Source organism: Salmo trutta, chromosome 2 (genome assembly GCF_901001165.1).
Source record: "Salmo trutta chromosome 2, fSalTru1.1, whole genome shotgun sequence".
NCBI classification, from domain to species: Eukaryota; Metazoa; Chordata; class Actinopteri; order Salmoniformes; family Salmonidae; genus Salmo; species Salmo trutta.
The window spans coordinates 15145523-15170023 of record NC_042958.1 but is presented as its reverse complement, the minus strand read 5'-3'; the positions used below and the strand labels follow the sequence as shown (position 1 = coordinate 15170023).

Below are 24501 nucleotides of genomic sequence, written 5' to 3'. Positions count from 1 at the left end.
AGAGTAGGAGTCCACACTCCGTAGGGTGCCAGTATTATACACTTCTCCAGAGTAGGAGTCCACACTCCGTAGGGTGCCAGTTTTATACACTTCTCCAGAGTAGGAGTCCATACTCCGCAGGGTGCCAGTAGTATCCTCAGTAGATTCCCACAGGAGGAGTCCATCTGAGGTCCCTCCCTTAGGTGGTCAATACTCCGTAAGGTCCCTGTACTTAGCAGGGTCCCTCAGGAGGAGTACATACTCAGTAGGGTCCCAGTACTCAGTAGGACCGTCCCTCAGAAGGAGTTATAGTCAGTAGGGTCCCAGCACTATACTCAGTAGGGTCCCTCAGGAGGAGTACATACTCCAGTAGATGGTATTGAATAGGAGGTAGGACAGAGGGAAGGCCATGCGGGAGTACGAGTCGATCAAGTAGCTGTTGCTAAGTAGCAGATCCACGTTCTCCTGCACCGACCGTTGCCGGCGGAGACGTGTCCCCTCAGTGGGCGGGTCCTCAGGGTTCTGGAGTGGAGTTCTGTGATGGTTGGAGGTCATGGAGGTTGGCAGATGGGGGAACGGGGTCAGCTCAATGTCACTGTCATGGAAACAGCCATCGAAGGCCATGGCTTTGCTGGCGTTGTACGAGGTTGGGAGCTGAATGGGGGGACAGACAGACACACATACAGATATATAACATCTCCATATAGATATACTGTGTATCTATAGATGTAGACACATAGACTAGGAGATAAACTAATATCGTCTCCAACCTGGGGACAAAGTTAGAGAGAAACTTGTGATGATTTCTGGGAGTGACGATATCTTGGCTTCCTTTCTCTATCTAACCACTAGAGAGCAGTGTTGTGCAGAGAGAATACTCTCAACAAATATCCTGTCAGGGACAGGCGCTCTCTGCTCCAGGTATAATATGGATGACCTCTGACCTTTCCTCTCTTCAGTCGTCGCATCTCCTCCAGCGTAGAGCAGTAGTTGACAGCAGCATATTCTATCACTGACAGGAACACAAACAGGAAGCTGGTCCACAGGTAGATGTCCACTGCCTTCACGTAGGACACCTGGAAAACACACACACACACACACACAGAGTGTAACTGACAATTAATCTGTAAGTTATGTGTTTGTTTTTTTGTTTGAATTGTTTACGTGTTCGCTATGCGGGGGAAATGATAAGACAGGTGGAACTACGTGGCTAATAACTGTTGTAACAGGGATCATTATCGTAGCAACACATCTTTGGGGGTGAAGGCTTTCCCGCGCGATGTTAGCTAAGTTTTCATGTTACCGGGTGTAGTTCGTAAAGGTTGATATGTGTATGTTAGGATGAAGCGTGAATTCATGCCAGGAATAATAAGTGTGAAGTTTGATTTCCTCCCTTCTGTAATAAGCAGCCAATGAGGTATTTTTTCCTTTATTCATGTGTTCAATCTGATACTGTTATAGCTCCGGCTAAACTGTTTATGTATGTAAGCACTTCAGAGTTATACCAAGCTAATAAGTCACTCATAAGACAAGAAGGTGTAAGAGTGTGCTTAAACTGTATTTTCATTTACGTTATAGTTCTCACGGAAGGTGATAATTCTGACTAAACTACAGAATAAAGGCGCCAGTTAAAATCAAGGAACGGTTGTGCTCGTGGTTACTGGAGGGAGTTACACAGAGTAAGAATTAAACACTCAAGAAAACTCGCTAGTTCCTCACCCACCCACACACACACAGTCACTTACCTGTGGCATGGAGGAGGACACCCCAGTGATGATGGTGGACATGGTCAGTACTGTAGTGATACCTGAAGGGAGAGGACGGCAGGCGTGTTAGGGCTGTAGAGCTCTAAAGGGAGAGGACGGCAGGCGTGTTAGGGCTGTAGAGCTCTAAAGGGAGAGGACGGCAGGCGTGTTAGGGCTGTAGAGCTCTAAAGGGAGAGGACGGCAGGCGTGTTAGGGCTGTAGAGCTCTAAAGGGAGAGGACGGCAGCCGTGTTAGGGCTGTAGAGTTCTGAAGCGCGAGGACGGCAGGCGTGTTAGGGCTGTAGAGCTCTAAATCGAGAGGACGGCAGGCTTGTTAAGGCTGTGGAGCTCTAAAGGGAGAGGACAGCAGGCATGTTAGGGCTGTGGAGCTCTAAATCGAGAGGACGGCAGGCTTGTTAAGGCTGTGGAGCTCTAAAGGGAGAGGACAGCAGGCGTGTTAGGGCTGTGGAGCTCTAAATCGAGAGGACAGCAGGCGTGTTAGGGCTGTAGAGCTCTAAAGGGAGAGGACGGCAGGCGTGTTAGGGCTGTGGAGCTCTAAAGGGAGAGGACGGCAGGCGTGTTAGGGCTGTAGAGCTCTGAATGGAGAGAACGGCAGGCGTGTTAGGGCTGTGAAGCTCTAAAGGGAGAGGACAGCAGGCGTGTTAGGGCTGTAGAGCTCTAAATGGAGAGGACGGCAGGCGTGTTAGGGCTCTAGAGCTCTAAAGGGAGAGGACGGCAGGCGTGTTAGGGCTGTGGAGCTCTATACGGAGAGGACGGCAGGCGTGTGTTAGGGCTGTGGAGCTCTAAAGGGAGAGGACGGCAGGCGTGTTAGGGCTGTAGAGCTCTGAATGGAGAGGACGGCAGGCGTGTTAGGGCTGTGGAGCTCTAAAGGGAGAGGACAGCAGGCGTGTTAGGGCTGTAGAGCTCTAAAGGGAGAGGACGGCAGGCGTGTGTTAGGGCTGTGGAGCTCTAAATGGAGAGGACGGCAGGCGTGTTACGTCTGTAGAGCTCTAAAGGGAGAGGACGGCAGGTGTGTTAGGGCTGTTGAGCTCTAAATCGAGAGGACAGCAGGCGTGTTACGGCTGTAGAGCTCTAAATCGAGAGGACGGCAGGCGTGTTACGGCTGTAGAGCTCTAAAGGGAGAGGATAGCAGGCGTGTTAGGGCTGTAGAGCTCTAAATGGAGGGGACAGCAGGCATGTCAGGGCTGTGGAGCTCTAAATGGAGGGGACAGCAGGCATGTCAGGGCTGTGGAGCTCTAAATCGAGAGGACGGCAGACATGTTAGGGCTGTAGAGTTCTAAAGGGAGAGGAGTGTGCGAATAACTTATGGTAGGTATTTTATGTAGAAGTATAATCATGTGAACTTGGGTGTGTAGCCAGGTGTTTTCAGGGGTGTGTTTCCTGGTGTGTGTGTTTGTGTTTACCTAGGGAGACACGTGCAGGCACAGCCCTCCTGTCAATCCAGAAGGAGACCCAGGACAGCAGAACCATCAGCATGGTGGGGAAATATGTCTGCAGCATGAAGAAGAAGATATGTCTCCTCAGGATGAAGTTTATATACAACCTGTTATACCAACCTAGAGAGAGAGAGAGAGAGAGAGAGAGAGAGCGAGAGAGAGAGAGAGAGAGAGAGAGAGAGAAAGGGACAGCGTGAGAGATTGAGACAAAGAGACTAAATCCCTTACATACATACCCTTATTCCACATTTTGTTGTGTTACAGCCTGAATTCAAAATGGAATAACTATATTGGTTTTCTCACCGATCTACACACAATACCCCATAATGACAAAGCGAAAGCCTGTTTTTAGAAATACAGACATATCTAATTTAGATAAGTATTCACACTCCTGAGTCAATACATGTTAGAATCACCTTTGGCAGCGATTACAGCTGTAAGTCTTTCTGGGTAAGTCTCTAAGAGCTCTACACACCGAGATTGTTCCAATATTTGTGTCACGACTTCAGCCGAAGTCGGTTCCTCTCCTTGTTCGGGCGGCGCTCGGCGGTCGGCATCGCCGGTCTACTAGCCATCACTGATCCACTTTTCATTTTCCATTTGTTTTGTCTTTGTTTCTACACACCTGTTTTTCATTCCCCTAATTATTGTTCATGTATTTAACCCTCTGTTTCCCCCATGGTGTTGTGCGGGATTGTTTTATTTCATGTTCGGTAATTTTGGTGACTGGTTATTTCGATGGGTGCTGTTTTTTGCCCGTGCGTAAAAGTTGATGTTCGTGTGTTTGTGTTTGGGCAAGTGTAGTGTTTTACCTTGCACCATTCATTATTCTGAGTAAAGTAACGTTGCTCCCAATTCTCTGCTCTCCTGCACCTGACTGCATACACCAGCTTCACCCAGCCTTATGACAATTTGCTAATTATCCTTTAAAAAATTCTTCAAGCTCTGTCGAATTGATTGTTGATCATTGTTAGACAGCCATTTTTAAGTCTTGCCATAGATTTTCAAGCCAATTTAAGTCAAAACTCTAACTAGGCCACTCAGGAACATTCAATGTCATCTTGGTAAGCAACTCCAGTGTATATTTGCACTAGTGTTTTAGGTTGTTGTCCTACTGAAAGGTGAATTCATCTCCCAGTGTCTGTTGGAAAGCAGATTGAACCATGTTTTCCTCTAGGATTTTGCCTGTGCTCAGCTCTATTCCATCTATTTTTATCCACCAAAAAATCCCTAGTCCTTGCCGATGACAAGCATACCCATAAAAGGATGCAGCCACCACCATGCTTGAAAATATGAAGAGTGGTACTCAGTGATGTGTTCTGTTGAATTTGTCCCAAACATAACACTTTGTATTCATGACATGAAGTTAAATTCTTTCCACATTTTTTCAATTTTACTTTAGTGCCTTATTTCTAAACAGGATGCATGTTTTGATATATTTTTACGACAACAGTTCCGTCAGGTGACATACACTAAACAGAAAACAACTACCCACAAAACCCAGGAAGAAAAACCCCTACTTAAATATGGTCTCTAATCAGAGGCAACGAGGATCAGCTGCCTCCAATTAGAGATCAACCCAAACAATCCCAACATAGAAATAGAAATAGAATAGAAATAGAACTTAAACATAGAAATAGAAAACATAGAACAACCCAAAACACCCCCTGTCACGCCCTGACCTACTCTACTATAGAAAATGACATCTTACTAGGATCAGGACGTGACAGCTATTTATAACCTGTCAGAAATGTCCAGTTGATCAACTAGCCCATGTTAGCTAGATAGCTGGTTAGCCTAACGTACCAATCTAAATCTTGTATTTATCATGGCCAGATTACGTGCCCAGGGGCCTCGACCCCCAGGGGGGCCCTATTGATTTTGTTGAGTCACTCAGGTATCATATGAAAACACTTAAGACATGGCAAAATGTGTAGTATTGCAAGAAATGTTCTTTAAAACTGGGTGGGGGTTTGTTACTATGCCGATAAATATCCATCCGGACCCTTGCCACCTAGGAAATTTGTGTGACCGGACCTTCTCAAATAGTAGTTGAGTACCCCTGGTCTAAATGGAATGAGTCATAAGACACATGGAGCACAGAACACACACACAAATATCCAGACAGACCTGTGCTGCTGTAGAAGGCGAGCCCACTGGAAGGGTGGAACTTCTTGATGAAGAACTGAGAGAGAACCATCTCATCTGTCCTCAGAGAGTCGTTGCCATTCTTCCAATACAACATCAGATCATTCTCATTGTACGCATCTAGAAAGGGGATGGAGAGAGGGAGAGAGGGAGGAGGGGGAGAGAGAGAGAGTTTGGTGGGTATTTGTCTAACCAATCAATCAGCAATCAGATTGTTAGTGTGGGTGCAGGTTTATATTTAGGGAAAATGTGTGTGTGCATGTGTGCTGCTGTGTGATGTGTGTATGTCAGTGTGACTCACAGCTCTCTAGTTCCAGTGAACAGTTCTGTGTGTCCAGAGGGAAGCTGCTGAAGTCCATGGAGCAGAGAGCAGTCACTGTGATCCTATAACACGCACATAATAATCATATGCCAATAGATAAGATACAGTAAACCTATATATAGTAACACTCACACACACACACTGATGCTCTACCTGACGCTGTAGAGTATGCTTCCGTCAGGATAGACCCTGATCATGATGTTCTCCATGGTGGTGTCATGGATGAAGGACCTCTTGGAGTGGACGAAGAACACGTCAGGAACCCACATCTTCTTCACCAGACGCCCATCAAATGTCCTGCTCACGTTACTATGAGATGGAAACGCCAGCCGCTCATCCTTCCAGTAGTGGCGCAGGTACAGAGTCATGGTGAAGTCCTGAGCAGAACACACACTCATGATTAAAGACACTCAGACACGTGTGATGATTATACACACACGTGTATAGATTATACACCAAGGGTACACAGGCTCATACCATGTTGACCTCTGAAATGCTGTCGATGCTCTCCACCTGAACATCAATGCCTACAGGGATGGCTGCACCTGAGAACACACATGCACACACATCTCGTCAGGACCGGCAGAGCTCCTCACCCAAACCACCAAACCAGAGAAACAAACACCAACACCCTCTTGCTTCAGTGTTGCTTTCCTCGAAGCAAGCATTAAAGACATTTAGCTATTTTTCAAGCCCTGCCACATCCGACGAGCATGTGTAGCCGGTGTAGTAGGATTCAATCTTAGTCCTGTATTGACGCTTTGCCTGTTTGATGGTTTGTCTGAGGCCATTTCTTATAAGCGTCCGGATTAGTGTCCCGCTCCTTGAAAGCGACAGCTCTAGCCTTTAGCTAGGTGCGGATGTTGCCTGTAATCCATGGCTTCTGGTTGGGAAATGTACGTACGGTCAATGTGGTGACGACGTCATTGATACACTTATTGATGAAGCCGGTGACTGAGGTGGTAAACTCCTCAATGCCATTGGATGGATCGCGGAACATATTCCAGTCTGTGCTAGCAAAACAGTCCTGTAGTGTAGCATTCGCGTCATCTGAACACTTCCGTATTGCGCGAGTCATTGAAAATAAGAATTTATTCTTAACTGACTTGCCTAGTTAAATAAAGGTAAAATAAAAAAATAAAAAAAATACTTCCTGCTTTAGTTTTTGCTTGTAAGCAGGAATCAGGAGGATAGAGTTATAGTCAGATTTGCCAAATGGAAGGCGAGGGAGAGCATTGTATGCGTCTCTGTGTGTGGAGTAAAGGGGGTCTAGAGTATTTTTTTCCTCTGGTTGCACGTGACATGCTGGTAGAATTGAGGTAAAACGGATTTAAGTTTGCCTGCATTAAAGTCCCCAGCCACTAGGAACGTCACTTCTGGATGAGCATTTTCTTGTTTGCTTATTGTAACGGCCGTCGAAGGGAGTAGACCAAGGCGCAGCGTGTTGAGTGCTCATCATATCATTTTAATAGAACACTTTAAACAAAACAAGAAAATGAATGACAGCCAAACAGTTATGTCAGGAACATCAACTAAACAGAAAGTAACCACCCACAAAACCCAAAGGAAAACAGGCTGCCGAAGTATGGCTCCCAATCAGAGACAACGATATACAGCTGTCCCTGATTGAGAACCATACCCGGCCAAAACAAAGAAATACAAAACATAGAAAAAAGGACATAGAATGCCCACCCTAGTCACACCCTGGCCTAACCGAAATAGAGAACAAAACCCTCTCTATGTCCAGGGCGTGACACTTATGGCCTTATACAGCTCGTTGAGTGCAGTCTTAGTGCCAGCATCGGTTTGTGGTGCTAAATAGACAGCTACGAATAATATAGATGAGAATTCTCTTGGTAGATAGTGTGATCTACAGCTTATCTTAAGGTATTCTACCTCAGGCGAGCAATACCTTTAGACTTCTTTAATATTAGACATCGCGCACCAGCAGTTATTGACAAATAGACACACCCCCGCCCCTCATCTTACCCGACGTAGCAGCTCTGTCCTGCTGATGCACGGAGAAGCCAGCCAGCTCTATATTTTCCGTGTCGTCATTCGGCCACGTCTCGTGAAACATAAGATATTACAGTTTTTAATGTCCTGTTGGTAGGATAGTCTTAATCGTAGATCGTCCAGTTTGTTTTCCAATGATTGCACGTCGGCCAATAATACGGAGGGTAGTGGTGGTTTACCTACTCATCGGCAAATTCATACAAGGCACTCCCTTTTTCTCCGTCTTTTCTTCAGGCTGATGATGAGGATTTGGGCCTTGTCTTGACAAACCAGTATATCCTTCACATCAGACTCATTAAATAAAACATCTTAGTCCAGTTCGAGGTGAGTAATCGCTGTTGTGATGACCAGAAACTATGTTCAGTCATAAGAGACGGTAGCTGCAACATTATGTACAAAATGAGTTACAAACAATACAAAAACATAATAGCACAGTTGGTTAGGAGCCCGTAAAACGGCAGCCATCCCCGGTGCTGCCATTATTATATGTGTGTGTTTTTATTGATCATTTTTTTATGGGTGTGAAGTATGTTGATGATCTCTGAATGTTAGCATCGTATTAAATTAACCTCCCTCACAATTAAACAAACCACACACTCACCACATCTTCTAATTAAGCCTCTGCTTCCTCCCATTACACAGAGTGACTCATAAACCACCAGAATAAACATCTCTATATTAAAGTTAAAGCCTTATTAACCAGTCAATTCTCTCTCTCACTGTCAATTACCTGTTTGGGTAGTATGAAGGCTTGTTGTCCACCCTTGGTTGAACTGGGCTGTTTCCAACCCTGTTTCCCACCCCTCTATCTGTTTCAACAGACCTGGATTATAATCCAGATTACTGTTTATGAATCCCCCCCAACACACACACACACACACACACACACACACACACACACACACACACACACACACACACACACACACACACACACACACACACACACACACACACACACACACACACACACACACACACACACACACACAGTGTAATATGGGTCAGTGTTGGTTTGGGAGCGATGTGTTCAGGGAAACCCAGTGTCCTGCAGATCCTCTCATAGCACAGCCATCGTACGCATCATTAAAGGGGGACAGAGAGTGACTGATTGGATTTGTTTTAGTGTTTCCTATGTATGGTGGACATGCGTGTTTCTCACCTCCAAAGCCAGGTCTCATAGCGAAGTCGTGCTCCTCGATCCTCAGCAGCTGTTCAGTCTTAATGAGTAGAGACTTGGTGCTGTCCTGCCTCGTCAGTTTATGGTCTATACGCCTGGAAAGACAACACACATTATAATCCCAGACACCCCAACACCCTGCAATAGTTGAGCAATATGTTTCTTTAATAAGACTGTAATTGTAGGGTTTGATTGAAGAAACACAGCCTGCGGTTTTCACAACAGCCCTCCCACATACACACACTGCCACATTTGGTAATTAGCTACTCCCTGGAATCACTCCAGACTTCTTCCGGGCCGGCACTCCGTAACTTGATGAAGACTGATATAGCTGGAAGCCAAGGTGGACCCCAGGTCAGGGAGTAAGAGCAATGAGAAAATAACAGCAATGGTTCTCAAACCTCTCCTTGGGACTGCCAGACATGTCACCATTTTGTTGTAGCACTGAATAGATCAAGTACATGGAATGGTTGTGTGTCCCCAGGTGAGGTTTGAGAACCACTGAATTACAGGATGTATAGGGTTATGGAGGTATGGGGTTTACAGGGTTATGGAGTTATGTGTGTGCATGCCAGGGTTGGGGTCAATTCCATTTCAATTCCAGTCAATTCAGAAAGTTAACCAAATTACAATTCCAAACATTGGAGAGAATTTGAATTTCAGTGTACTTTCTGAATTGACTGGAATTCAAAAGGAATTGACCCCAACCCTGATGCATGTGTGCCCATAGTATGTGTCCTCCTACCCTCTGTGTTTGTTCTTGCTGTGCTCCCCCACGTAAACGTCTTTGTGCCTCCGTCGTCCCGGGTTACGGATCCCTGTCACCATGGTTACAGGCCACGTCACGGCCCAGACCAAGCACAGCCACTTCACGGCCAGAAGGACAGCGTTCATGATGTGGTCAGGGTTGGAGTTAGAGGTCAGGAGTTCAGTGTAGTCCACAGAGAAATAACATGTGTCACTGTTTTTCCAGGGAAACATTAACTAATAAAAGCATATTAGAAATATAAATGACGGTCACTTAAAGCAGGGACTCCAATAGAACTATGATCGCTCCGATCACAGTCAGGGGTTGAGGTTGATGGTTGTGGTCCTTGTTGAGGGTTGTGGTCGTGGTTGCAGTGTTGATGGTTGTGGTCCTTGTTGCAGTGATGATGGTTGTGGTCCTTGTTGATGGTTGTGGTTGTGGTTGCAGTGTTGATGGTTGTGGTCCTTGTTGCAGTGTTGATGGTTGTGGTTGTGGTTGCAGTGTTGATGGTTGTGGTCCTTGTTGCAGTGTTGATGGTTGTGGTCGTGGTTGCAGTGTTGATGGTTGTGGTCGTGGTTGCAGTGTTGATGGTTGTGGTCGTGGTTGCAGTGTTGATGGTTGTGGTCCTTGTTGCAGTGTTGATGGTTGTGGTCCTTGTTGCAGTGTTGATAGTTGTGGTTGTGGTTGCAGTGTTGATGGTTGTGGTCCTTGTTGATGGTTGTGGTCCTTGTTGCAGTGTTGATGGTTGTGGTCGTGGTTGCAGTGTTGATGGTTGTGGTCCTTGTTGCAGTGATGATGGTTGTAGTCGTGGTTGCAGTGTTGATGGTTGTGGTCCTTGTTGCAGTGTTGATGGTTGTGGTCGTGGTTGCAGTGTTGATGGTTGTGGTCCTTGTTGCAGTGTTGATGGTTGTGGTCGTGGTTGCAGTGATGATGGTTGTGGTCGTGCTTGCAGTGTTGATGGATGTGGTCGTGGTTGCAGTGTTGATGGTTGTGGTCGTGGTTGCAGTGTTGATGGTTGTGGTCGTGGTTGCAGTGTTGATGGTGGTGGTCCTTGTTGATGGTTGTGGTCGTGGTTGCAGTGTTGATGGATGTGGTCGTGGTGGCAGTGTTGATGGTTGTGGTCGTGGTTGCAGTGTTGATGGTTGTGGTTGTGGTTGCAGTGTTGATGGTTGTGGTCGATGATCACTCACCACACAGCTGAATTTCTTCAAATACTCCAAGATGTGATGTGATGAGTGTGTTGTTAGCTCTTCCTCCTCATAAAAGTGTCCTGATGTTCCGTTGATCTTTCAGCTCCATGGTAGGTCCATCCTTCTTTTTTTCACTCTCTCTCCAAGTGTAGAAACACCTGGCCAGCGTGTTGTGTGTTTTGGAGAACATCTATATTCTCTCTAATATTCTCTCTCCTCTCGTCAGTTACTTGCTCTCTCTTTCTGTGTTTACCTCTGACACCTTCTCTGCCGCTCTCTATCTCTCCCCCATCTATATTATCTGTGGTTCAGTGAATCTGTCTCTCTCTGATTAAAATCAATATAAATCTATTCCCCCGCCAATAGAATGACACAAATTCCACTCAAATCCTCTTATTTGCAGCCCTGGCAATCTCTCACTAACCTACTAACTGAGGGAGGGCACACACACACACACACACACACACACACACACACACACACACACACACACACACACACACACACACACACACACACACACACACACACCCACACACACACACACACACCCACACACACACACACACACACACACACACACACACACACACACACACACACACACACACACACACACACACATGCACAAGCCCATACACACACATACACAAATACACACACACTCCCTTCAGTAATCAGGCTGTACTCCACTTGCGAATTAATACAAATATGGCATAAACTGTAATTACACAGGATTAACATCTACGTCCAGGTGTGTGCGCATTAGTGTGTGTCTTTGAACATCCACATATCTATCAGTATTTGAGTTCTCTCTAATGTGTGTGTGTGTGTGTGTGTGTGTGTGTGTGTGTGTGTGTGTGTGTGTGTGTGTGTGTGTGTGTGTGTGTGTGTGTGTGTGTGTGTGTGTGTGTGTGTCTGTGTGTGTTTGTTCTCCAAGTAACCAGTTGGTTCAGTCCAGTCAAACTCCTTACTCTCAAAAGAAGTGGGGAGCAGTTCTCTCTTTGGCCTCCTCTCTTCCCTCTTCCTCCCTAATGTTCTCTTAGCACGGACCAGGGTAGTAACTATCTCACGCAAGTCTGCTTTTCATTCTCTCCTTCTCTCTTTTTTATAGGAAGTGACTTAGTCACTACAGAGCTATACACAATAACACCAGGGAGTTTTTTTACACACCAGAATCAATAAGTTAGCCAGATAACTCTGATCATAACTTTATACTTTTGATGGAAGTATTTAATGTGTACATGTAATTGCAGTTGGTCGTGCAGGCTTCCCTTGGTCTCTACCTTGGTCTCAGTGGGACTCTCTGCTAAAATAAAGGTGAAATTAAAATAAAAGATATAAAGAAGTAAAGAACAGCAGAATACTTGTTGGTATCATTAAGTGTGATCATGTTATGTGTTTCTGCTTTTATGAACTGGGAAACATTATTATTTCTGCATGGGTATACACCAGATCATAATTCTGTTCTAGCCCTTCACTAACACACCTGATTTAGTGAATCAATGAATCATCAAGCACTTGATTAGTTGAATCATGTGCCCATGTGGGAGGCTAGAACAGAGAAGAGAAACACTGCACCAGAGGGTAATGACTCAACAAGTGTGTGTGATTGTCCTGGAGATGTGTTCGATGTCTAACCTGGTTCTGATTCTCTCTGATTCTATGTGCTGCTCCATCCTGTCCTGTGATTTCTCCACCCTCTTATCTGATGTATTCCGCTCTCTCTCTGTGTGTGTGTGTGTGTGTGTGTGTGTGCGTGCGTGCGTGCCTGCGTGCGTGCGTGTGTTTTGATCTGATTGGATAAATGATATGCCACACTTATCAGGTGGATTATCTTGGCGAAGGAGAAATGCTCACTAACATGGATGTAGACCAATTTGTGCCCAAATAATCCAGTTTTTGTGGCTATCGAAAATTCTGGGATCTTTTCTTTCAGCTCATGAAACGTGGGACCAACACTTTACATATTGCGTTTATATTTTTGCTTAGTATACAACCAGTGAAATATCTGTCTCATTGTCCTATCTGTGGTACCACCGTGTGGCTGTCACCTACACTACCGATAAAAAGGTTGGGGTCACTTAGAAATGTCCTTGTTTTTGAAAGAAAAGCACATTTTTTGTCCATTAAAATAACATAAAATTGATCAGAAATACAATGTAGACATTGTTAATGTTGTAAATGACTATTGTAGCTGGAAACGGCTGATTTTTTATGGAATATCTACATAGGCATATAGAGGCCCATTATCAGCAACCATCACTCCTGTGTTCCAATGGCACATTGTGTTAGCTAATCCATGTTTATCATTTTAAAAGGCTAATTGATCATTAGAAAACCCTTTTGCAATTATGTTAGCACAGCTGAAAACTGTTGTGCTGATTAAAGATAAAATAAAACTGGCCTTCTTTAGACTAGTTGAGTATCTGGAGCATCAGCATTTGTCGGTTCGATTACAGGCTCAAAATGGCCAGAAGCAAAGAACTTTCTCCCGAAACTCAACAGTCTATTCTTGTTCTGAGAAATGAAGGTTATTCCATGCGAGAAATTGCCAAGAAACTGAAGATCTGGTACAATGTTGTGTACTACTCCCTTCACAGAACAGCGCAAACTGGCTCTAACCAGAATAGAAAGAGGAGTGGGAGGCCCCGGTGCACAACTGAGCAAGAGGACAAGTACATTAGAGTGTCTAGTTTGAGAAACAGACACCTCACAAGTCCTCAACTGGCAGCTTCAATAAATAGTACCCGCAAAACACCAATCTCAACGTCAACAGTGAAGAGGTAACTCTGGGATGCTGGCTTTCTAGGCTGAGTTCTCTGTCTAGTGTCTGTGTTCTTTGCCCATCTTAATCTTTTATTTTTATTGGCCAGTCAGAGATATGGCCAGCATCCCGGAGTCACCTCTTCACTGTTGACGTTGAGACTGGTGTTTTGCGGGTACTATTTAATGAAGCTGCCAGGTGAGGACTATTTTCAGGAGTCAGATAATTGGTTAAGGGAGGAGGATTAGAGGGAAAGAGAGAGGAGGTTGAAAAGACTGAGTGAGGCAGAGGATGAGTTTGAATCTTTTGAAGCTAGCAATAACAAAGGAGATTGTATGTCGAGGAAGATTGGTATCAAGTTCAAACAGAGTGAGCCGGACGCCAGTTCGAGTTCTGGAAGTGAAATGGAAGGGGTAGAAGGTGTTGTGAGGAGTCCGGAACCCGAGCCTTACATTGATGGATATGGTTATGGTAAAGATACATTTGGTTCAATGGGAGTGAGATTTTTGAAGAGGATGGAACCAGGCCTTTTGGCTGATCCATGAGTGGTTTCAGGTTGGGTGGAAAAGCTGGTGGGTGCTGTTGAGCCGGTGAAGGCAACTTGAAGTGGACTTGTAATGTTTGTTTGTGTTTCCTCAGATCAGAGGGAGCAGGCACTCCGTGTGACGTAACTTGGGGAAAGACCTGTATCTTGCTTTGCTCTTAGGTTTAGGGCACCATTGAAGTGAGTCATTTCTGGGGTAGCGTTAAGTGTGGAGGTGGAGCAATTTAAGTAGAAGATTCCTGGTGTTTGTGATGCCCAACGTTTGGTGCGATGCAGACCTGGTGGGAAGCGTGGTGAAACAGAGGTGACACAGTCTGTTCTTTTGAGCTTTGAGTGTGAGTCTTTACCTGACAAACTAATGTTTGTATGTATGAGTTATGTCGTTAGAGCTTTTGTGCCGAATACACTGAGGTGTTATAGGTGTCACGTTTATGGGCATGTTGCAGCTGCGTGTGGGAGGGAGAATCCAAGATTTGGGAAGTGTGCAGGAGGACATGGGACAGAGAACTGTGTAGTTTCAGTGGAAAAATGTATGTTTGCCAACTGTAGGGTTGCCCATGTTGCTGGGGGTCGGAGGTGTCCAGTACGAGAGGGGCAGGTTGAGGTGGCCAGGGTCAGAGAGGCAGGTTGAGGTGACCAGGGTCAGAGAGGCAGGTTGAGGTGACCAGGGTCAGAGAGGCAGGTTGAGGTGGCCAGGGTCAGAGAGGCAGGTTGAGGTGGCCAGGGTCAGAGAGGCAGGTTGAGGTGGCCAGGGTCAGAGAGGCAGGTTGAGGTGGCCAGGGTCAGAGAGGCAGGTTGAGGTGGCCAGGGTCAGAGAGGCAGGTTGAGGTGGCCAGGGTCAGAGAGGCAGGTTGAGGTGGCCAGGGTCAGAGAGGCAGGTTGAGGTGACCAGGGTCAGAGAGGCAGGTTGAGGTGGCCAGGGTCAGAGAGGCAGGTTGAGGTGACCAGGGTCAGAGAGGCAGGTTGAGGTGACCAGGGTCAGAGAGGCAGGTTGAGGTGGCCAGGGTCAGAGAGGCAGGTTGAGGTGGCCAGGGTCAGAGAGGCAGGTTGAGGTGGCCAGGGTCAGAGAGGCAGGTTGAGGTGACCAGGGTCAGAGAGGCAGGTTGAGGTGACCAGGGTCAGAGAGGCAGGTTGAGGTGGCCAGGGTCAGAGTAGTGCAGAAGATGTCATATGCTCAGGTACTAAAGACAGTAGAGGAGGTTGGATCAAGGTTGAGGGATTCTCACAGGTTCTTTGTGAATAGTAGATATGTGAAAGAACAGAGGGATAGGCCAATGAGGGATATACAGTACCAGTCAAAAGTTTGGACACACCTAATTATTCAATGGTTTTTCTTTATTTTTACTACTTTCTAAATTGTAGAATAAGAGTGAAGACATCAAAACTATTAAATAACAAATATGGAATCATGTAGTAACCAAAAAAGTGTTAAACAAATCAAAATATATTTTTGATTTTAGATTCTTCAAAGTAGCCACCCTTTGCCTCCATGAGAGCTTTGCACACTCTTGGCATTCTCTCAACCAGCTTCACCTGGAATGCTTTTCCAAATGGCTTAAAGGAGTTCTCACATACGCTGAGCACTTGTTGGCTGCTTTTCCTTCACTCTGCAGTCCAACTCATCCCAAACCATCTCAATTGGGTTGAAGTCAGGGGATTGTGGAGGCCAGGTCATCTGATGTAGCACTCTCCTTCTTGGTCAAATAGCCCTTACACACCCTGGAGGTGTGTTGGGTCATTGTCCTGTTGAAAAACAAATGACAGTCCCACTAAGCACAAACGAAATGGGATGGCGTATCGCTGCAGAATGCTGTGGTAGCCATGCTGGTTAAGTGTGCCTTGAACTCTACATAAATCACTGACAGTGTCACCAGCAAAGCACCCCCATATCACACCTCCTCCTCCATGCTTCACGGTGGGAACCACACATGCGGAGATCATCCGTTCATCTACTCTGCCTCTCACAAAGAGATTAAAATTTGGACTCATCAGACCAAAGGACAGATTTCCACCAGTCTAATGTCCATTGCTTGTGTTGGCCCAAGCAAGTCTCTTCTTCTTATTGGTGTCCTTTAGTAGTGGTTTCTTTGCAGCAATTCGACCATGAAGGCCTGATTCATGCAGTCTCCTCTGAACAGTTGATGTTGAGATGTGTTTGTTTCTTGAACTATGTGAAGCATTTATTTGGGCTGCATTATTTCTGAGGCTGGTAACTCCAATGAGCTTATCCTCTGTAGCAGAGGTAACTCTGGGTCTTCCTTTCCTGTGGCGGTCCTCATGAGAGCCAGTTTCATCATAGCGCTCGATGGCTTTTGCGAATGCACCTGAAGAGAATGTCTAAGTTCTTGAAATTTCCCACATTGACTGACATTCATGTCTTAAAGTAATGATGGACTGTCATTTCTCTTTGCCTATTTGAGCTGTTCTTGCCATAATATGGACTTGGTCTTTCACCAAATAGGGCTATCTTCTGTATACCATCCCTACCTGGTCACAACACAATTGATTGGCTCAAACACATTCATTTATGGAATTTCTTTCCTTCTTATCTTTTAACAAGGCACACCTGATAATTGTAATGCATTCCAGGTGACTACCTCATGAAGCTGGTTGAGAGAATGCCAAGAGTGTGCAAAGCTGTCATCAAGGCAGAGGGTGGCTACTTTGAAGAATCTAAAATCTAAAATATATGTAAAACTTCTTTGGTTACTACATGATTCCACATGTGTTATTTCATAGTTGTGATGTCTTCACTATTATTCTACGATGTAGACAATAGTGAAAGTAAAGAAAAACACCTGAATGTGTCGGTGTGTCCAAACTTTTGACTGGTACTGTGTGTGTGTATGTGTGTACTCACTCTTTAAACTACCACTTTCAGAAGGGCATGGGTCAATGAATGGGTTAACTTAAATCTGAAAATACAACATAACTCTGACTCATTTCCACGCCCAACCTGAACAGGTACTACTGATACAATCTTACTTGGTAATGGAGTGACAGGTGAGATGTTAACAACTGAGTTGTGTTTTGGATTTACAACAATTTGAAACACAGAGACAACGTGCTGGAGTCAGGTCACCATGAAGTCAAAAGGTCTAGCCATGGTGATTCTACTGTTGAGCGTCAGTCTCACAGACGGGGGAGGTGAGTGACAATAGCCATCACAGTCCGTCTGTTATCTCCAGAACATCTGTAAACCTCTCTCCATCTGGTTAAGGGTTGAGGGTGAAACATGGTAATTCAGAAAATGTATAATTTGAAAACATTTTGGTTATAAACAAATCAATGTAAGACATGTTGTTTTTATTGCTCATTATTACTGCATCTTATCATCGTTTACTTTGGGCAGCTCACCCACAGCACAGAGAAATGAATGTGATCTTCAGGAATAAGTGTTTTATTTGTCATAGCAAAACCATTTACGCACAGACTTTGTACTGGAAAAAAGTATGTTCATTCAACGTACAATTATAAGGCAACCAGCTGCAATGAGATTGTGCTCAAACAGAAATGTTGTTGAGCAAACTCACAACAAAATGTTTGTGTGTAGAAATTCTGTTGAGCAAACTCACAATCCTATTGCAGCTAATTGCCTTATAATTGTACATTGAATCAACATTAAAAAAAATTACAGTGTGGTGGCGGCTGCATTATTATGATTATTGTGAAAATGTTTGATGTTCAGAAAAGAAGCATGGTAAAGGAACAAGTTATTATTTTATGAGTGCACAGCCTGAATGGTCACATTCTCTTCATACCCAAGGAACGTGACACAGCTATTTAATATACAGTACAGATAAATCTCTGAGTTTCCTGGAATAGGTGGTGCTGTGCTATGAGTAAGAGAGGGGAATAAGGTGCAGTAGTCTTTCTTCAGGTCAGAGTGTGGCTGGGCCAGGGTGAGGTGGCAGTGGTTTCTCCTGACTGTCTGACCAAACATACACCAGAATGGAGCGTGGTGTGTCTATCTACATGTACTATGCCAAGCCTTTGTCTAAAGAGCCATGTAGCCAAATCAAGACAATTTTGCTGTTGACTGTCAGAGTAATGCCACGTCCTGACCAGTAAAGGGGTTATTTGTTCTTATAGTTTGGTCAGGACGTGGCAGGGGGTATTTGTTTTATGTGGTTCAGGGTGTGTTTGTGTATGTGTTCATGTAAAGGGGGTATTTGATTTATATGGTTCGGGGTGGTTATGTATGTAGAGGGGTATTTGATTTATTAGTCCAGGGTTTTGGTTATTGTTCTATGTTAGTTTAGTTCTATGTTCAGTCTAGTCGTTTGTATTTCTATGTTTAGTTAATTGGTGTTGGGGCCTTCAGTTGGAGGCAGCTGTCTATCGTTGTCTCTGATTGAAGGTCCTATAAATAGGTGTGTGTTTGTCATGGGATTTTTGTGGGAGACTGTTGCTGTGTATAGCTTTATGCCTTACCGGCCTGTTCTTTGTCGTCGTGTTTTTTTGTATACGTATTTGTTTTGGTTTTTCCTTCTTTGTCCTTTAATAAAAGAAGATGAGTATACATTTTCCCGTTGCGTTTTGGTCTAAACTCTACGACACCCGTGACAAGTAAATTATTTTATTTAACTGTTATTTAACTAGGCAAGTCAGTTAAGAACAAATTCTTATTTACAATGACGGCCTACCCCGGGCCAAACCCGGATGACGCTGGGCCAATTGTGCACCGCCCTATAGGAATCCCAATCACGGCCGGATGTGATGCAGACAGGATAACTGAGTTTTTGACTCAGCTGTCTCAGGAGTAAAGGAGTCAGTAGTAAAGGCAGAGTAAGTTATAGTATCAAAGATTGTCCATTTTCATTGCCATTAACAAATACCAATACAAAATCCAAGAGTATTTACCTGAGTTTTTTTGTGTATTACACTCACATGAAAAAATACAACACTTTTCTATAGAATACTATAATACTATAGAATTCTGTATTAAACTGTAGTATACTGTAGAATACTATACTGCCCAAGGAAGTATCCCTCGATCATGTGCAGTACTTACTATAGAATGTTGTAGTATACTCTAGAATGCTATAGTAAATACTACAATACTATCTACAGTGAGGGAAACAAATATTTGATCCCCTGCTGATTTTGTACGTTTGCCCACTGACAAAGAAATGATCAGCCTATAATTTTAATGGTAGGTTTATTTGAACAGTGAGAGACAGAATAACAATTTTAAAAAATCCAGAAAAACGCATGTCAAAAATTGTATAAATTGATTTGCATTTTAATGAGGGAAATAAGTATTTGATCCCTCTGCAAAACATGACTTAGTACTTGGTGGCAAAACCCTTGTTGGCAATCACAGAGGTCAGACGTTTCTTGTAGTTGGCCATCAGGTTTGCACACATCTCAGGAGGGATTTTGTCCCACTCCTCTTTGCAGATCTTCTCCAAGTCATTAAGGTTTCGAGGCTGAAGTTTGGCAACTCGAACCTTCAGCTCCCTCCACAGATTTTCTATGGGATTAAGGTCTGGAGACTGGCTAGGCCACTCCAGGACCATAATGTGCTTCTTCTTCAGCCACCCCTTTGTTGCCTTGGTTCTGTGTTTTGGGTCATTGTCATGCTGGAATACCCATCCATGACCCATTTTCAATGCCCTGGCTGAGGGAAGGAGGTTCACACCCAAGATTTGACAGTACATGGCCCCGTCCATCGTCCCTTTGATGCGGTGAAGTTGTCCTGTCCCCTTAGCAGAAAAACACCCCCAAAGCATAATGTTTCCACCTCCATGTTTGACGGTGGGGATGGTGTTCTTGGGGTCATAGGCAGCATTCCTCCTTCTCCAAACACGGCGAGTTGAGTTGATGCCAAAGAGCTCCATTTTGGTCTCATCTGACCACAACACTTTCACCCAGTTGTCCTCTGAATCATTCAGATGTTCATTGGCAAACTTCAGACGGGCATATATGTGTGCTTTCTTGAGCAGGGAGACCTTGTGGGCACTGCAGGATTTCAGTCATTCACGGCGTAGCGTCTTATCAATTGTTTTCTTGGTGACTATGGTCCCAGCTGCCTTGAGATCATTGACAAGATCCTCCCGTGTAGTTCTGGGCTGATTCCTCACCGTTCTCATGATCATTGCAACTCTACGAGGTGAGATCTTGCATGGAGCCCTAGGCCGAGGGAGATTGACAGTTCTTTTGTGTTTCTTCCATTTGCGAATAATCGCACCAACTGTTGTCACCTTCTCACCAAGCTGCTTGGCAATGGTCTTGTAGCCCATTTCAGCCTTGTGTAAAGTCTACAATCTTGTCCCTGACATCCTTGGAGAGCTCTTTGGTCTTGGCCATGGTGGAGAGTTTGGAATCTGATTGATTGTTTCTGTGGACAGGTGTCTTTTATACAGGTAACAAGCTGAGATTTGGAGCACTCCCTTTAAGAGTGTGCTCCTAATCTCAGCTCGTTACTTGTTTAAAAGACACCTGGGAGCCAGAAATCTTTCTGATTGAGAGGGGGTCAAATACTTATTTCCCTCATTAAAATGCAAATCAATTTATAACATTTTTGACATGCGTTTTTCTGGATTTTTTTGTTGTTATTCTGTCTCTCACTGTTCAAATAAACCTACCATTAAAATTATAGACTGATCATTTCTTTGTCAGTGGGCAAACGTACAAAATCAGCAGGGGATCAAATACTTTTTTCCCTCACTGTATAACAGAACTCTACTAAATACTGCAGTAATGTCCGCAAAAGCACAAAAGTAATTTTTGTTAACTATAGTAAATGCTACAGTATTTAATTAGCATACACCCTGCCTATTCCCCACCCAAGAGTCTCATTAGGTAATTAAATAATGTTTTAATAGGAATGTTCCTGTTTCCAATGTTAGTTTTTACCCTGTTATTTAGAACCTGTCGGACAACTATGAAAAGCTTATTCACCCAATGGGTCAGACAACAGAACAGACAAAGACATGTTGATACAAGCACTGGTATTTAAACCTTCCTCCTATGTTGAGTCTCCTCCTCGGCCCCCATTCCTCACTAATCCACCGCTATCCACCTGTCATGGACGTCATAAGGATTGGACCAAGGCGCAGCGGGTAAAGTGCTCATCTTCTTAATTTATTTAAAGAAAACACTTAAACAAAATAAACAAACAACGAAAAACAGTTCCATAAGGCTCCCAGGCTATACAGAAAATAACCACCCACAAAACACAAGTGAAACAAACCTCAACTAAATATGGCCTCCAATTAGAGGCAACGACAACCAGCTGCCTCTAATTGAAGGTCCTACCAAAAACCCAACATAGAAATAGAAAACTAGATTTAAACATAGAAATAGAAAACAGAACCTAAACCAAAAACACACAAAACAAACATCCCCTGCCACGCCCTGACCAATCTACAATGACAAATAACCCCTTTTACTGGTCAGGACGTGACAGTACCCCCCCCCCCCCCCCCCCCCCAAAGGTGCAGACCCCGAATGCACCTCAAAAACAAAAACCCCACAAAAACAGCCCCAAACTTAAAGGGAGGGAAGGGAGGGTGGCCACCGTCAACGACTGTCCCTGTGCTACACCCCCCCTTCCCAATCCTCCCACTACGGAGGTGGCTCTGGCTCTGGGCGTAGCTCCCGTTCAGGAGACTCTAGGCTGGGGAGCGTCGCTGGAGCCTCCGGGTTGGGGAGCGTCGCTGGAGACTCCGGGCTGGGGAGCGTCGCTGGAGACTCCGGGCTGGGGAGCGTCGCTGGAGACTCCGGGCTGGGGAGCGTCGCTGGAGGCCCCGGGCTGGGGAGCGTCGCTGGAGGCCCCGGGCTGGGGAGCGTCGCTGGAGACTCCGGGCTGGGGAGCGTCGCTGGAGACTCCGGGCTGGGGAGCGTCGCTGGAGGCTCCGGGCTGAGGAGCGTCGCTGGAGGCTCAGGGCTGAGGAGCGTCGCTGGAGGCTCAGGGCTGAGGAGCGTCGCTGGAGGCTCAGGGCTGAGGAGCGTCGCTGGAGGCCTCCTGCGTGGAGCTGGTACCGGTCTCCCCGGACTGGTGAGACTTACAGGAGATTGGGTGCGCAGAGCGGGCATGGGGCACACTGGGCCGTGGAGGCGCACTGGCGGTCTGGAACTCAGGGCTGGCACACCCCGTCCTGGCTGAGTGGTCACTGTAGCCCGGCACAGGCGGAGTGCTGGCACAGGGCGAACTGGGCTATGCTGGAGAATGAGGGCTGCCATGAGTAGAGCAGGCGCAGGGTAAGCTGGACCGAGGAGACGCACTGGTGGCCAGATGCGCTGCGCCGGCGCACTTCTCCCTGGCTGCCGGCCAACTCTCGCCCGGCAATGCTGCGGAGCCCTTACTGGCCGCACCGGACTGTGCGTGCATATGGGCGACACCGTGCGCATTTCTGCATAGCTCGGTGCTCTCCTTGTCACCCGCTCCCCATGGTAAGCACGGGGAGTTGGTTCAGGACTCCATCCTGACTCTGCCCAACTCCCAGTGTGCCCCCCAATATTTTTTTGGGGGGGGATGTCTCTCGGCCTCATGTAGCTCCCTTAATTTCCTCTCCCAGAAACGTCGTTCTGCCTCCCACGTCCATCCTTCTCCTCGGTGCTCCAATCCCCGCTGCTTGGTCCTTGTTTGGTGGGTGGTTCTGTCATGGACATCGTGAGGATTGGACCAAGGCGCAGCGGGTAAAGTGCTCATCTTCTTAATTTATTTAAAGAAAACACTTAAACAAAATAAACAAGCGACGAAAAACAGTTCCATAAGGCTCCCAGGCTATACAGAAAATAACCACCCACAAAACACAAGTGAAACAAACCTCAACTAAATATGGCCTCCAATTAGATGCAACGACAACCAGCTGTCTTTAATTGGAGGTCCTACCAAAAACCCAACATAGAAATAGAAAACTAGATTTAAACATAGAAATAGAAAACATAGAACCTAAACCAAAAACACCAAAACACACTAAACAAACACCCCCTGCCACGCCCTGACCAAACTACAATGACAAATAACCCCTTTTACTGGTCAGGACGTGACACCACACTTATCAGTGACAGCAACCATGGGATTGCCTTTCCCTTACTCAGTAACATTCCGAGCCCATGGCACATATGCACATTGACTCCACCATATAAATTCCTCCTACAGATAATCATTAACTTCTCGTGTAGCAACCAGACTGTGGCCCTTCTCCTTTCCATAGGATACCTGATGTCTAACAATAATGTGTTCTGACAGAACACATTCCCCTCGCATTCACCTCTCTCCCTCCGTACCAAGGATAATTCATATTTCAAGTTTAGAAGTCAGAACCCATCACCAAGAGACCATTCTCGTAATGTTAAATAAAACATACCCAGAATGTGGTTACCGTGTTCTGAGAACAGAAAATATTAATGTTCTAGACGCGTTAAATGAGAATGGTGCAAGAACATTCGTGTCCAGTTTTCTATGGTTTAGGAGAATATTCCATCAATGTCCCACCAACAACACACGTCCTGACTAGGTCCTGACCATGTTCTCAGAATATACACTATTAATGTTCTACACACGTTAAATGAGAACGTTGCAGTAATTATTATTCAACATGTCCTAACCTGGGGTTTGAATTCACAACCTCTTGGTTCACGGTACTGCAATCTTCCTGCTACGCCACCATGTCAGGTATCAGTTCATCTGACTATTCTCTCATCATTGATTTTCTTCACTGATTTCAGCAACTTAAGGGCTTTCTGTATAGTTGGGGGCATATTAACCTGTTTTAATGATACTCCTGAATCACCATGATCAATAAAATATTTTCTTGAGCCTACCTTTAACAGAGCTGAGATTTAGTTCAAAGTGCATTCACCCTATACTATACTGGTCCAATAAGCACATGCCCTAGAGATATCCCTTATGGGACAGTGATATGGGAGTTAGTCATTGGTGCTGGTGGTCTGGTTTTGAGACCAGATAGGGGAGAGTAGGAATGTGAGAGCATGGTGACTCCACTAGCACGTCTCAAACCCAGGCCACCAGTGTAACCAATGCGAAATGGCTAGTTAGTTAGCGGTGGTGCGCGCTAATAGCGTTTCAATCGGTGACGTCACTCGCTCTGAGACCTGAAGTGGTTGTTCCCCTTGCGTTGCAAGGGCCACGGCTTTTGTGGCGCGATGGGTAACGATGCTTCGTGGGTGTCAGTTGTTGATGTGTGCAAGGGTCCCTGGTTCGAGCCCAGGTTGGGGCGAAGAGAGGGACGGAACCTACACTGTTACACCAGCACCAATGACAAACACCCTAACCACTGTCCAAATAAGGGATATCTCTAGTGCTTGTTCATATTTGACCAGTGTAGTTAGGCTCTGTCCAGAAGAAACCCTAACCCCCTCCTCCCTAGGCACTTATGCAGATCTGAAACAACTTGATAGGTGTAAGCAATAGGGTCAATGCACTTTGAAGT

General features: G+C 45.4%; 1 protein-coding gene across 1 annotated transcript; it reads right to left on the bottom strand.

Moving 5' to 3' along the window:
* Nucleotides 1-327: 327 nt before the first annotated feature.
* Nucleotides 328-9740, bottom strand: LOC115148822 (gamma-aminobutyric acid receptor subunit rho-3-like). Its single transcript, XM_029691081.1, has 10 exons — nt 9592-9740; nt 8829-8941; nt 6128-6195; nt 5804-6027; nt 5630-5712; nt 5311-5448; nt 3148-3300; nt 1725-1786; nt 924-1055; nt 328-633 (listed from the first exon to the last, which is right to left on the bottom strand). The coding sequence occupies exons 1-10, from the start codon at nt 9738-9740 to the stop codon at nt 328-330; spliced, it is 1428 nt and encodes a 475-aa protein (XP_029546941.1).
* Nucleotides 9741-24501: the final 14761 nt, after the last annotated feature.